This window comes from Harpia harpyja, chromosome 6, assembly GCF_026419915.1.
Source record: "Harpia harpyja isolate bHarHar1 chromosome 6, bHarHar1 primary haplotype, whole genome shotgun sequence".
In the NCBI taxonomy this organism is placed as follows: domain Eukaryota; kingdom Metazoa; phylum Chordata; class Aves; order Accipitriformes; family Accipitridae; genus Harpia; species Harpia harpyja.
This window is the reverse complement of record NC_068945.1, coordinates 43,290,715-43,304,554: the sequence shown is the minus strand read 5'-3', so window position 1 is coordinate 43,304,554 and position 13,840 is coordinate 43,290,715. Positions and strand designations below refer to the sequence as shown.

The 13,840-nt window shown below is 41.7% G+C and overlaps 1 protein-coding gene across 1 annotated transcript in view; it reads left to right on the top strand.

Annotated features, from left to right (window-relative positions):
• LOC128143586 (ankyrin repeat domain-containing protein 26-like) overlaps positions 1-11,414 on the top strand; it is a 63,571-nt gene extending 52,157 nt beyond the window's left edge. Inside the window, 5 exon segments of the mRNA XM_052790946.1 lie at positions 342-667; positions 1,376-1,611; positions 2,319-2,565; positions 10,314-10,359; positions 11,293-11,414. Of these exon segments, the coding sequence (XP_052646906.1) occupies positions 342-667; positions 1,376-1,611; positions 2,319-2,565; positions 10,314-10,359; positions 11,293-11,414 (977 nt within the window).
• Positions 11,415-13,840: the final 2,426 nt, after the last annotated feature.

Genomic DNA, 13,840 nt, shown 5'->3' with positions numbered 1-13,840 from the left:
TCTGGTGAAACCAGAAGGTGGCTAGGTATGGGGGTGTGTGATTTCCCGTGAGCATATGAGCACCTCATGGAAGAATAGCCTTAGTGCTTTTCCACTTAGCCCTATGCGTGAAATGCTGCTAGTTTGGCACCTCTCGGTCCTCTTGATACCTACTGCAGAAGAACTGAGAAAGGATGGGAGCCTGAGGAATCCTATCAGGAATGTTGTGAAAGCTGTTCTTGTTTTAAAAGAAGAGACTGGTTTCACTTTGGTTTTAATACTGAGTCAGCAGATGGTAAGTACAGCCTCGATGGCCAACCCCTTTACTGATTTTCACAGAACTGAGTAATTGTAGATCTGAGTTCCCCGGTTTTGGGGGTTCTTTTTTTTTTTTTGCTGTCTACAGGTTGGTGAACTTTCCCAGCAGCTGGAGATAGAGTCTAAAAAATGCATGCAGCTAGAAGCACAAAATCAGGATTTGCGAGAAGAGTTGTCCACCATGCGTGGGAACCATGAAAAACTGGAGAAGAGCAAATGCCAGCTGAAAGAAGAGGTGGCTAACCTCAAACATCATTTGGAGACTAACATGGTGGATCGCAGCCAACTAGAACAATATAAAAGAGAGATGGAAGAACGAGCCGGACAAGAGATAAGACAAAAACTACAAGAAGTCAATCTGTTTTTGCAGGTAAGTGAATTTCTCACATGTGTCTGTAGTCTCTATTACATACTTTTGTTGTGGTTGTCATTTTTTTAGTATTTTAGTTTTGGTGCCTGATTCTGTCTGTTAGTGCTGTGCTTCTGTCTTTCGTAAAGGGCAGTGGGAGAAGAGAATATGGTTGGGCAAGAGTGCTTTCGTGTGTGTGTAATGTGCCTGCAGGTCCCTGAATCAAAAGCTTGCCCAAGGTAGATTTCCGTTTTGCAGTTCTTGGGTGTGGGGGGGAGGTTATCACTGTCCGCTGGTCTTGTTCTCGCTGTTCATCCTTGAATGGGTGTTGTAACTTCCAGTTGTCATGGCCAGGCATACAGGTCCTCCTTTGCCATTGTACGGGGAAAAGTGCTCAGAAAAGAAGTCACCACAGTTGCGGGGTGGGGGCTGGAGATGAGGGATCCTTATAATTTCTTTGAGGAATCCTTTTCTATATGCGCTGTCCTACAGAGATGGTGTTCTCTCATTAGTAGCTTTGATGAACAATAGTGCTAAGAGGGGGGCTCTTTCTGAAGAACTATTTAATGTGGTAGTTCCAGGGTTCTGCCTTGATTGCTGATGGTAGTGAGGAGGCACAGTTGCCTCACCGAGTGAAGCTGGGCCCCTTGAAATTGGGTACGTGCAATTGACTGGCAGGGAGAGTTCTCTTCTTCTTTGCAGTGGTTGAAAGTGCGTTATCTGCTTCAGACGCAGGCAGCCTCCCAGGACAGATTAGAACAAATCAGAGCCAGTCATCTCGCTTCACTGAGAAACCAGCTAAAAGACAGAATTGGAGATCTTGAACGTGCATTAGACAGAATAAAAAATACGGAACAAGACAGTATTCTTCAAAAAGAATCCATGCAGGCAGAAGTGGAAAGGTACAAAGAGCTGTACCTGGAGGAAGTAAAAATAAGAAGATGCCTAGCAAATAAACTGGAAAGGTAAGCTTATGCTTTTTTGGAGTGCTAATAAGATACTACTTTTTCCTCATGCATTTTCCTCCTAAAATCCCTCTTCTGCACCTGGTAGCATTGTGTATGTAAACAGAAGAAGGCATATTTCCAAGGAAAGTAGCTTAAGACCCTTTCCCTTCATTACAACTGTCTTCATTTCTCTTTAGGGTTCCAGCAGTAACACCACTGATCATGGCATTAATAGGGTACTCTGTGTGTGGCAGAAAAGATAAATTTCATGTCCTTTATTGCTTGAATAAGGATAGGCACTTCAGAGAACAGAATTTGATTCTGGGAATCAAAAAAAAAAAAAAACAAAATTTTTTTTGGCTTCCATTTTAGCAGCATGTCTGAGGTTTGAGCTTTCCTTGGGAAAGGAAGGGTAGTCCAGAGTTCTTATGCAGGTGAAGTACCTTTCAGAAGAAGCTGTGCAAACACATGGTATTCACGGATTGTTTTGAAGCCCTAATGCTGAGAAGTCATAAGTGTTGGTAACTCTTGCTGCTGCTTGCAGGTAGTGTGACTTCCTAGAAATAGGCTCTGCGCCAAGACTTCCGATCAAATTATATTCTTGTTTTAAAGGCTCTTAATCCCTTCCACTTTCAGAAGTCGAAGAATAGTCAAAGACCTGGGGGGTGACTTTGCAAAAGTGTCATTACCAAAGATAATTCTTCGTATGCTTCTGAATGTTTCAGAGCTGATGAGAGACTAGCAGAAGCCAATGCTAAGCTCCTTCAGGAGCGCCACAGAAGCAGACCTTTCATCGCAAGCAGCATTGTCAGTGGAGGTCTGGCTGCAAGTCCAGTTCTGTATTCAACTGAAGTGGGACATCTTGGCAACCATTTGGCACTGAACGGAAGTCAAAGTCTAGGAGGAAGCTTCCTAAGCCAAACCGGGAACGCATTATCGTCAAGAAACAGGGTTGAAGCCTATGTGGCTAAGGTAAGAATTTTGAAATACTATTCTCAACTACTGCTCAAGAGTATCCGTAAGCAAGGTTTTGCTTTTCAGCCTGAAGTTAGAATCCATTTATAGTTCCAAACTCTGTGGTCTAATATGCCCAAACAATTGCTCATTATCAAAACAGTACACAAGTATATGTGGTAGGGGTGAAGACTTTTGGTCATCAGGGTTGTACAAATTTTCCAAGAGTGCTCAAAACCCCCAAAATTCTGAAATCTAAATAATGAGCTGTGTAACTACATTCTTTTACAAGAGAAACTGTGATAAAGAATACTGTGGCATAGGAAGTTCCCAGCTAAGCTCTTCATTAAATTTTAATGTATAGTATGTATGACCTGTTTAAAATGGCTAACTTGGAATGCAAAATCCCATCAGACTTCTTTGTTTGAGACGCCTTTTCCTTCCTGACTGATCTTCATTCTCGCGGTTTCTTCACTGCAACTTGTTTTAGTACATGAATAGCAATAAAGGGGTGCTTCAAAAATAGGATGATATGAACGGGATCGCCTAATTTCTCACTTTATACTTACTTCAGTGCGGGGTGTATACTATGTGTAGGAGGCATTTGTTTTTGTAGCTCCTGCTATGTGTTATTACAAGAACAGGTAAAATTAGCTACTCTTCAGGAAGTCTTCACAGCTTTCTAATTTTGCAGCAATGCTGCAACCTCTGCAATACTTCTGGTCAAAGTATGCCCTGTAATTAGCAGTCAGTGTGATAGCACATCCCTCACAGAATGGTGAACATTATATTGTGAGACTTGGAAACCAGATGTCAACAGTTGTAATCAGTTTCCACCTAGCATAGGATTGAGGCATGGACAAGCTTCTGTGTTCAGTTGGTGTTCTATCCCTCGTGCATTCTGGTGCTGAATGAATGTGAGAAGTATTCATTCACTTTTTTTAAGTCCATCTCAGTTCAGTGGTCCCACCCACCTTGGAGAGAATCCCTGTAAACAATGTGACTACATACTGCACCTGGTTTAAGGGGAAAAAAAAAAAAAAAGCCCAAACCCAACAAAACAAAAACGGACAAAGCAGTGTAGGTAATGCGTAGCAGTGGCAGTTAAGATGAACGACTCTGTATCACTGTGAATGTGTTTTTCAGGTCAGAGGGTGGCCATACATTAGGGAAAGAACTCGGGAGGCAATTGGTACTGTACCATCTGCAGGGGCTATTCAGCAGGCAAGCAGTAGAAAGGAGGCAAAATTCAGGGACCCACTGCAAAAGTGAAATAAGGAGAAGGCCAGGATGAGGGAACAAGAGGGGAAGGGAGCAGGGAACAAGTGAGGAAAAGAACGGACAGAGAGGTGGGAGCAAGATGTTAAAAGAAGAAAAAGGCAAAGGAGGAAACCATCAGACTTCTAGGAGAAACACTGCCCTAGTTTAAAAGAAAAGGGTTAACAGTTGTGCCTTTGTTGAAGAAGAAGAAACAGGAAGAAAAGACAGTCAAGGGGGAGAAAGTGGGAGTACTCAGTGCTTCTTAACTGAATTACAGCAACATTCTTCAAGTAGTCCTTTCCATCTTAATTTTCCAGAAGAAATTGGAAGTCTCTGGGCATCTCAAAGTTTTTGTCACTGTCAGGATAGATACCTTTACTGGTTTACTAGCTTCCCTTAAGTATATTCCAGAGATTAAATATTTTAAAAGGCTACTTCACAGCTCATGGGTTTTTATACCGTTGCTAATATATGCAGATATGTATTTCAAATCATTATATAGGCTGCTTCAACGTCTTGTGAAAAATGGTTTCCAAATATACTTGTGACAAACATTTGAGCTAATTCCAAGAAAAGTGTGCATTAGATCTGAGGATGGCGATACTGTTCTCACTCAGTGTCCTGACTTCAACAGCACCCATAAAGTTTCTTTTCAGAGCATACGTCTCTCATTTTGTGATGGATTGCTGTGCTGGGGAATACTTTTAAGTTTTGGTACTGTTTTCTGAGGCTTTGCTTTTAAGGTTTAAAAAAAAAACAGAACAAAAATTACCCGTCAGCCTTGAGCAGACTCTCAAGGAAGTTGAAGAACGATTACGTATGACATTTCCCCAGTCTCCAGTTACTGATGTGAGGTGAGGTTTGGTTTTGTTAGTTTGGGGGCTTTCTTATATACCTAAATGTCTCCATCCTAGTGCAGTTTTGTTAGTAGGACTTAATCCCCTGAAGTCCCCTCTGAGCTTGTTTACAACCTACAGAGACTTTTAGTTCATGTCAAGAGAGGAGCTGAGGATAATTTGCTCTTGCTAGACACAGTTTGTCTTCTCGTGATTAGCTTCTAATTCTAATATAGTATTAAATTCTAAAGTTTTCTTCCTTGAATGAAGGGGAGTAAAACTATGGCTAAATCCTCAGAGAACTTTCCCATTTCTTACCATTTCTACCAGGCTGTCTTAAGAAAAAGCTGGAATTCCCAGCATGCCTGTTTTCCCTCAATCAAAGCAGAAGGCTGGTCTCTGGGACTCGGAATTATCAGTGTGAATTTATCCTCTCTGTTACTAAATGCAGCTGCATGTCCTTTCATGATATTTCTTCCTGTAATCACCAGTTAGGGAACAACTGGGAGTAATTGTAATGGCACTGTCTGTAGCCCCAGGTCACTCAATGTTCAATGTATTCAGCAAAGTCTGAAAACGTGATCTTCTCTTTCAGAGTGCTTCAGAAAAAAGAAACAGGGCTCTCAGAGGTGCAGTAGTTGCTAGAGGACATGCATCTAAGTGGGTATTTCACTTAGCACTGCTGGTTTCAGTTTCCTCAGCTGGGTGCAGTATGTCATTAACAGTGTTTGAAGCCATACTGTATCTCTGAGGAGCTGAAAGGACAGAATTCCTGACTCGTGCGTCTACAAGAAGAGGATTGAACTGGAAAACAGGGCTTTAAGTCAGGAAGTAACAAAAGGGGAAAACCGCATGTATCCCTCTGCATAAAATAATGGGTGATGAATCTCCATCAGTTTCCAAATGCAAAAATACCAGATGCACAGTCTGTGCTGTCATTTCTGCAGGAGTCCTGTGCCATTCAGGAGACAAGATGGAACATGAGGAAAGAATGCAGAGATGACAGTTTTAGTCTATTTTGAAGTGCTTTGCAGGTTGTGCTGCTTAGTACTCTGCCTGTTCACCAGATTATTTAAAGACAGAAGAGTTTCTCTGACTCTAAGCCTTTTCTTCACTGTTTGCTTCAGTTATGCCTCAAATTTTTTCCAGTAACCTGGTTCCCTCCTACAGAATTGTCTTGCCTTTAAATTCAAGCTGAGCAGTGCTTTTTTGGCTGGAGATTACGAAGGCTCCTGCCACTAAAGCTCGTAATGACAGGGAGTTAAGGAGCTTAAATTGCAGTATGCCTCAGGTGGTCATCCTGCACTTCTTTTTTTCAGTCAAAGCTCACTGTGCAGATTTAGTGTTTCTCGCAGTAGCTTCCTCAAGGTGAGAAAGGCTATTTGAAGTACAGGACATCTCGTTCTTAAGAGGAGGATGTTTATGTAAATTTGGTTTGTGCAAAAGCTTTGAAATAGCTTCAGGGGCAAGGAGGTGAAAATACTTTGCACTGCTGTTACTCAAAATGCTGCTATTAATTCTTTGTCCATGCAACTGTTGGAAAAAACATTGGTAAATGATGCTGATTGCAAACAAGAGGAAGAAGTGCTACTCTGGCAAGTGGACACAGTTGCTTCTTTTAGACATAACTAAGGAATTTGGAGTTTAAAGGCTTGGATGATTTCACAGTTTTTCTAAACCACTACTTAACATGAGGTGATTATGCATATAGCCTTACACTTTGAAGATGGCCATGTTGCAAGCTCAGCAAAAAATGAGAAGTTTATTCTTAAAAAGAACATGAAGAAGAAAAGTGTTCCATTCCAGCATAGCCCCTTCCCCCTTATCAAATACATATGCTACAGAAATTAATAACCTTGAAATGGAAGTGCAGAAGTATCTTGAAAAATACAAAGTTGATATTGACGCGGGCTCATTAACCAGTAAAATCCCAATCACATGCAAATGTCTTTGGGGGTTTTTTGGTTGGTTTTATTTTTATTAGAGCTCCAGTAATGAAGAATAAATTACAAGTACTTGAAAAATTCTGTGCATGTAATTACAAACAGTAACTGTAGCGACTAGCAGTCCCTTATGTTCTGCAAGGAGGTTGGCTGAATTTATTTCATGAATTGTGAACTTATTTCATAGTAGGACTTGTGTCATAAGAAGGATGTGTATTGCCTGTTCTTTACAGGAGTAGAGAGATCTTTGACGGGGTCTTTTTTTCTTTTATGATCTGGTCTACTGACTCCCAAACTGCTCATGAATTGGCATGTCACCATCCAGAACTAAGTTGAATCAAGCAGGTGAAACACAAATATGTTGTTAGTGGTCTGTGTGCCTTAATTTGGGAACTGCTGCAAGGAATGTCTGCTGCAAGTGCTGCAAGGAGGTTTTGGGACTGGAGTCTTGTTGTTAGGTTTAAAAAATGTGAAGCTTAAATCCTAACAGCTGTGCCAAAGGCTGGTGAAAATGAATGTGGGTGTCTTGACATAGAAAATCATAGTGAACTCTGCTAGCTGCAACCAGTGTGAATTAATGGATTTATGAAACCGGTTTTCCTACATCACGTGAGAAAGGGAATGTCTGCTTCCTACTCTATTTCTCAGTTTCTGTTCCTTTTCTGATTTCATTTTCCATCTGCACTCTTGTATTGTAGCAGTCTTTGCATTGTTAGCTTTTTTACTTGCTTTGTTTACGTGTAGGCCGTGTTCTTATTTCTCACTGAAGACCTTTGAACTTAAGGCCGTTTTTCTTCCTTCTTCAGCTCCTTAATCAAAACTCTGTTGTTCTCTCTCTTCTCTGCAGCGAGATACATGACAAGGTTTGTAGCCAGCATTGTTTAATGTTGGGTGGTATTTTGTACTGGAAACGTTTAGTCTATTTATGCTGTTAGGTTTTGATTGAAACTTACTGATGCGTTCACATTTTCCTAATACTGCAAATATTTTGAACTTGCTAGTTTGTCCAAGTGAAAGAATGACTGCCGCAGAGTACTTTCATGCTTTCTGTATTTGTAATGTTACGGCTTCGGATGTTTAACTACCACAGTAAGATGACAGTGCGTGGATTTCATCTGTTACAATGGAACTTCTTTAAACTACAGGAGCAGGCTGGTTTAGCCTCCTTGCCAGTTCTGATATTCAAAAAGTTCTTGGTAGTAACAGCGGTTGTGTCTGGAGTACCAGTACTGTTCTGAAGTTGAGTTGCTAGAGTCTGAGTATCATGTCATGGAGTCTTACAGGATCCAACTTACTCTGTGCTCAAACAATCCATGTGGGTAAGTAGAAGTCAACACTGCTTTCTCAAAAAGAATTCTTGAGCAGGTGACTGCTGCAAGGGAACCCAGTATGTTACTGCCTGGAGAGAGGTGCAGTGAGAAGAGAATGACCTGCTCAGGAGGTTTGGGATAGTCAGCTGTGATGCCTTTTCCAGGGGCTTGGGGGGAAGAACAGTGGAGGCAAGTTATAGTCCTCAAAGGTGTATTTTGCCTGGCTCTTCATTCCCTATTCAGAAATCAGTGTGTTGGCTTTATTTCCACCTATTTCTCTTTCCTCGGGCATGGATGAGATTCACAAAGATGGAACTGGAATGAATAAGAGGAAAACAAGGTTTTTTCTTCTCTTGATTCATCCACACGTGTTGTGGAGGGTCCTGTGGACCTTCTGGTCATGGTGAGGGCTCCAGAAACCAGGGAAAGTGGTTTCTTCTAACGCCTCAACTACTGCTGCTTTGCTTAGGATAGGCCCTGGGTTTGGGTCGTCTTTTGGTCTAGGCATTAGTTTTCCTGCTTTTTTCTGTTACCTCTGTCTCATTTCATGTGTTAGGAGGTCCCTTCTCCCCAGGATTTTGCTGCTGCTTGTACCTGCTTGAAAACAATTAGAGGTTTGGGGATTTGGAGGGGCCTTTTCTGTTGTTCTTCCAGCTCTGTGCTCCCCTCTTCTAGCTGTGAAGGCACAGACTATTCCAAGGAAGTACCACTGAGTGGTGGTTCTCCTGGAGGAGCTGGTGAATTTGGTCGCAGCTATCCCTGTAGGCCTGGAGAGAGGGCCCTTCCCTCCCCTCTGCTGGTTTACGGCCCCACTTCTTTGGCCTTTGGAGTTACTGCCTGTTACTGCTCCTCTTGCGAGGGTATGCAGATTGCTTCCCTTCCTGAGGCTTTTGCCTGTTGAGTACATAGTACAGTGTTTCAGTTCGTGGTGGTGGTGGTGGTGGTATGTATGTTGCTCATTTCATAAAATAAAGACTTATTCCCCCAGGGATTCAGTACTAAAATCAGAGAATCACAGGATGGGCGAGGGTGGAAGGGGCCTCGGAAGATCATCTAGTCCAGCCCCACCCCTGCTCAAAGCAGGGTCAGCCATAGCAGGTTGTTCAGGGTTATGTCCAGCTAGGTTTTGTACATCTCCACGGATGGACACTCCACAACCTTTTCTGGGCAACTTGTTCCAGGGTGTGACCATGCTTACAGTTTAAAAAGGAAAAAACCCAAACTTTCCTTATGTTAAAATGAAATTTCCTCTATTTTGATTTGTGCCCATTCCTCTTGTTCTTTTACTTGGCACTACTGACAAGAGTCTGGCTCCATCTTCTTTACTCACCCCACCAAGTATTTATATACATAGATAAGGTCTCCCTGAGCTTTCTCTGCTCCAGTAAGGAAACAGTCACAGCTCTCAGCCTCTCCACATAGCTCACGTGGTCCAAGCCCTTCAGCATCTTCGTGGCCCTCGTAGGCCTGGAAGCTGTGTGGTATCTATTTTGAAATTCACTTCTATGTGTCACAGACTTGATGGAAAAAATGTAGGAGCCACAAGTATCATCAAACGTAAACAACAGCATATAGCGCTTGGACTATGACTCTTCAAAAGATCTGACTTCTTCTTATGAAGACTTTGAAGTCAGAATCATAAGTGAGAATAACTTAATTGGTAGCAATAACCACCTTCTAGGGGAGAAAGGACTAAGTGCTCCTTAAGCTGATTTTGGTTACATAATAAACCCCACAGCTCTCGCTGTGTAGAAGCTGTAGCTGCTGCTGTTGTTTCTTTGTACAAAGTTTGCAAGAAAAAGTCACGTGTGTTGTTATATTCTATGTGTGTCGTGGTATTGGCAATAACAATAAAGAAGAATCCTGGCGTGATCTGCAGGAGCTCTTTCGATTTTCCATCTTAAAGTGGAGAAAAGAAGAATATTGGCACATGCTTTTTTCTATACAATGGTGTATGTCAATCCTGCAGCAGCTGCTCTTGCACTTCTCTTACGAAGCTGCAGAAGCCAGCCTCAACTGAATTTGTCCCTATGGATGGCATTTGTGCGTATCTCAGCATTTAGCTGACATTCTGCTCGTGTATTTGATGATAGACTTTTGCCATACCTTCATTGTAATAACACCACTGTGCTTCTTTCCTGTATATTTTTTAAATGCCCGGTTATAATCCAGCTGGTGAGTTACAGGTTGTTTTGTACTACAGTTAATGTTGCTCAGCAATGAGACTGCTACAGCCTGGCTGACCAAGAGTGTCTCTTCATTAAAAATCAAACCCCAAACCAAGATGTCTGTATTTGGGATGGTATTTGTAGTTTTTATCACATGTTATGTGGGGGTTTTAAGATTGTTTTAGAAGTTTAAAGTTACAGAAAGGTAACTTGCAAAATATTAACTGTACGTTTTCTGTATAATTCTAGGTACGGCGGGAACTGGATGAAAAAATCACTAAAGAACTTGAAGAGGGTAATGTGTCATTATGTTAGGATTGTTTTTAAGGAAACAGATGACTGTTCCTAACTCTTGAAAATAATGGCTTGAAAGCTGTCAAGTTCTTGTGCTAAGCGCAGGGTTTTTTCCTGCTAGCTTTCCAGTTTAGACTTGAATGTGAAAACTTCCTGCTTACCAACATACTGGGTAGAATGTTATGCGGTTGCCCGAAAAAAACCAAGCACAAAGAAAACTAACCCGTTTCCCCCACACAGATACACTTGGCTTAAGCTGAAGTCGCCTTTCGGTAGAGTTAATCCTCAAGCACATATATCAAATGTAAAAGAAGCCCTGGGAAAAGATTTTTGTAGACTTCAGCTGTTACTTCTCCTTCCACGTACATCAAGTGCATTCAGCACTAAACCATACCATACGCATTCTCTGCTGTTAGTTCTTGATTTTTGCCATGTGTCTTATTCATTGCTTGTATTTGTAGCTTATATGTTGCGGTCTTTTTTGGATAAGCAAGAAGATATAATCAGTGACAAAAGATAGCCTTCCTTTAGGAAAAGATCATTCAGTAGCGTTTAGGCAAACGTGAGTGGAATGCTTGTAATAGGTAGCATAAAACATGGGCCGTAATGTAAGGCCAGGTGTCCAAAGAGGAATTCCACCCATTTCACAGTTGTTCCTCCAGAGTCACTGCGTTGCAGTTCCCTGAAGATGTTCAGCGTGAGGCCTCTGGAATGTCTTTCACTAGCTTTAAAAGTACTGTTGACTAATAAGCACATGTGGAAAAAATGTGTTTCTCCCTTTGTGCCTAGCCCTTTCATTGTTATGTTCCTTTGGAAGTTTTTAAATCTGTCTGGATTGTAATCTCTCCAGTTACCCATAATGTTTTTACAGTGACTTACTTGGCCCTGTCTACTATAAAAGTAACACCAGGAATCTTGTCTCTGTTCTCCCTAGCCACTGCTGAACTTGAAACCGGATCTGCTGGATCTTCAAGAAATGTCCATGTTGACCAGGATCCCCTTTGCAGGGCAATACAGGAGTACCGCGATGTTCTAACCAAAAATTATCTGGTTTGAACAAAATGCTAGGCAAAGGCTTGGGAAATAATTTTGTTTACATAGCACATCTGTGGTTTCCCATCCTTCAGATTGTTCAGATGTGAAAACGTGGGGTTTTTTATTACCTGAATATAAATTCTATTAAATGGATGTCAAGCACGTTGCACTTACCTGATGGTTTATTGATGCACAGTTGTTTTATTTTGCACTCACACTAAGAACCATATCTATTTTTTCTGACTGGCAGATTGACTACTTTTGACTCTTGAGCTTGACAGAACTGTCAAAATGTTTCTTATTAAGGTAGATGCATTATTTTGCTCCACTCATGTTCTGTGTTTTAACAAAAGCATTCCCTTTGTTCTGTTTACTCCCTTCACTCGCCCTCCTCCTCGCCCTCACCCAGGGCCTGGCAGAGTCCGCCGGGTGCCTCCTGAGGAGATTGAAATAGACGGACGCCTGTGAAGTTGAAAGCAGACGACCCTTTATTGCTAAAACACACACATATTTATAGTCACATATTCTGCAAAGTCACTGTACACGCGCACAAGCATAAAATATGATTGGTTATATCAACACTGTACACACGCATAAACATAAGATATAATTGGTTATACTAACTCTGTACACGCACCTAAACATAGGACATAATTGGTTATACCAACTAAAACATGCGAAACTTGTCTCAGTCTGATTGGTCGAGATAAACTGCCGAATTGAGGGGTTTTGTGCCAAGTTCCCTTTATCGTGGAATGCACACCTGTGTTGTTCTAATTGGCATCTTTCTTTTTTTGTCGTCTTGTTTATTCTGTTCAAGGTCTTCTAAAGGCATTTGGAATGCTCTTGCGACCGTTAGCTAAATATGTGTCTACAATTCCCCCTGTTTTGTTTTTTGACAATTAATAACATGCTGTATTGCCCTTTGCAAAAACCTGTGAACACAGTTAATTAAACACGGCAAAAGCAACATTATACCTAATAAAATACATAAGAATAAAAGACTGTTCAGGTAATGCTGATGACACACAAAAAGAGGTTTGATTAATAGCTTTAGCCAGTGTCACCCAAACATTCTTACTGTCCTACGGCGTTAAACGATGTGGATCAATCACCGGTGTCACTGTCATGCTGCTTACTACAGTCAGTGTGTTCCATATGAATCTCAGCGTAAGGTTTCGTCCATTTAATTGGAATCCACTTCAGCCCATTTTCTGTGATGACACAAGCATAACCTCGGCCCCACGTTATTATCAATGCTTCTTTGGCATCAGCATTATCTATTTGCTTTTCAATAGCATCTCGCAGATGATCAATAAAGGACATATAAGGTTCCGTATTACCCTGCTTTATACTTGTAAATGATTGTTGTGGCTTTCCAGCTTCAGGCAAGGTTAACATTGCCTTCAGAGCTAAGGAAGCTGATTCTTGTAATGCTTCCACCGGTAGCCTTGCTTGCCTATTAACATCTGCAAAGTCACCAGTCCCCATCATTTGTGCAGTAGTGATCATATACCGTGGATCTCCTTCTGGGCAGTCCAAATTTCTTAGTGCTGCTAAATCACATAATTCTGCCCATTTCACCTTCCATAGTAGACGCTGAGTCAGGGTTAAAATCATTGTAGCCAATTGTGTACAGTCAAAGCCCGTTAAAATTTGACCAGAAAATATATTCTCCAATAACGCCTGACTAAATGGAGCAGACAGTCCATTAGCCGTTACTGTTTTCCGTACTTCTTTTATTAAATCCCAATTGAAAGGTTGCCACACGTTTGGGGCATTCTGCCTGACTGTAACTGGAAAAGCCACAGGATTTAGACCTTCGGTTAACATTTTATCATTTATGTCCTTGCATCGCTTCTTTATAGCTTCTCCTGGGGATGTATCTGCCTCATAGGGAGGTGCAGAGGGGATAGGTCTCTGCTCGAGAGGCAGGTTACTTAAAGGTTGATCGTTGCCTCCATTAATGACATCTCCCTTGCTCTTTAATTCCTCATCACTGTCCGAATTATTTACCACCTTGCCACACACACTTTTCTTTTTTTCCGGGGTATCTTCAATTGAAATTTTTACAGCGGCAGCCACCTCCTTTTCTGCCTTAAGGGCTTTCAACATTTCCAGCACCAATCTCCACGTAGCGGAGATTTTCTGAGCCTTCACGTCCCCACGCGATACAAAGTCCCAAATTACTTTTCCCATTTCTTCCCAATTTTTAACCTCAAAGACTTCTACATTTGAAGTGGGGGCACCATGGTCCTTAAGCCACTTCAGCATCATACGTAAAGTATTTGAATCGTACTTAATCCCTCTCACGGAGAGGATATGCGAAAGCATTCGTACAATTGCCCCTTCTTCCGCAGCCATCTGGGCACCCATTTTAATCCTTCTAGCCGCTCACCTTACTTCCAAACGAGCAGGGTGATTGATCTCCCGGGAGAAGGTTGTCC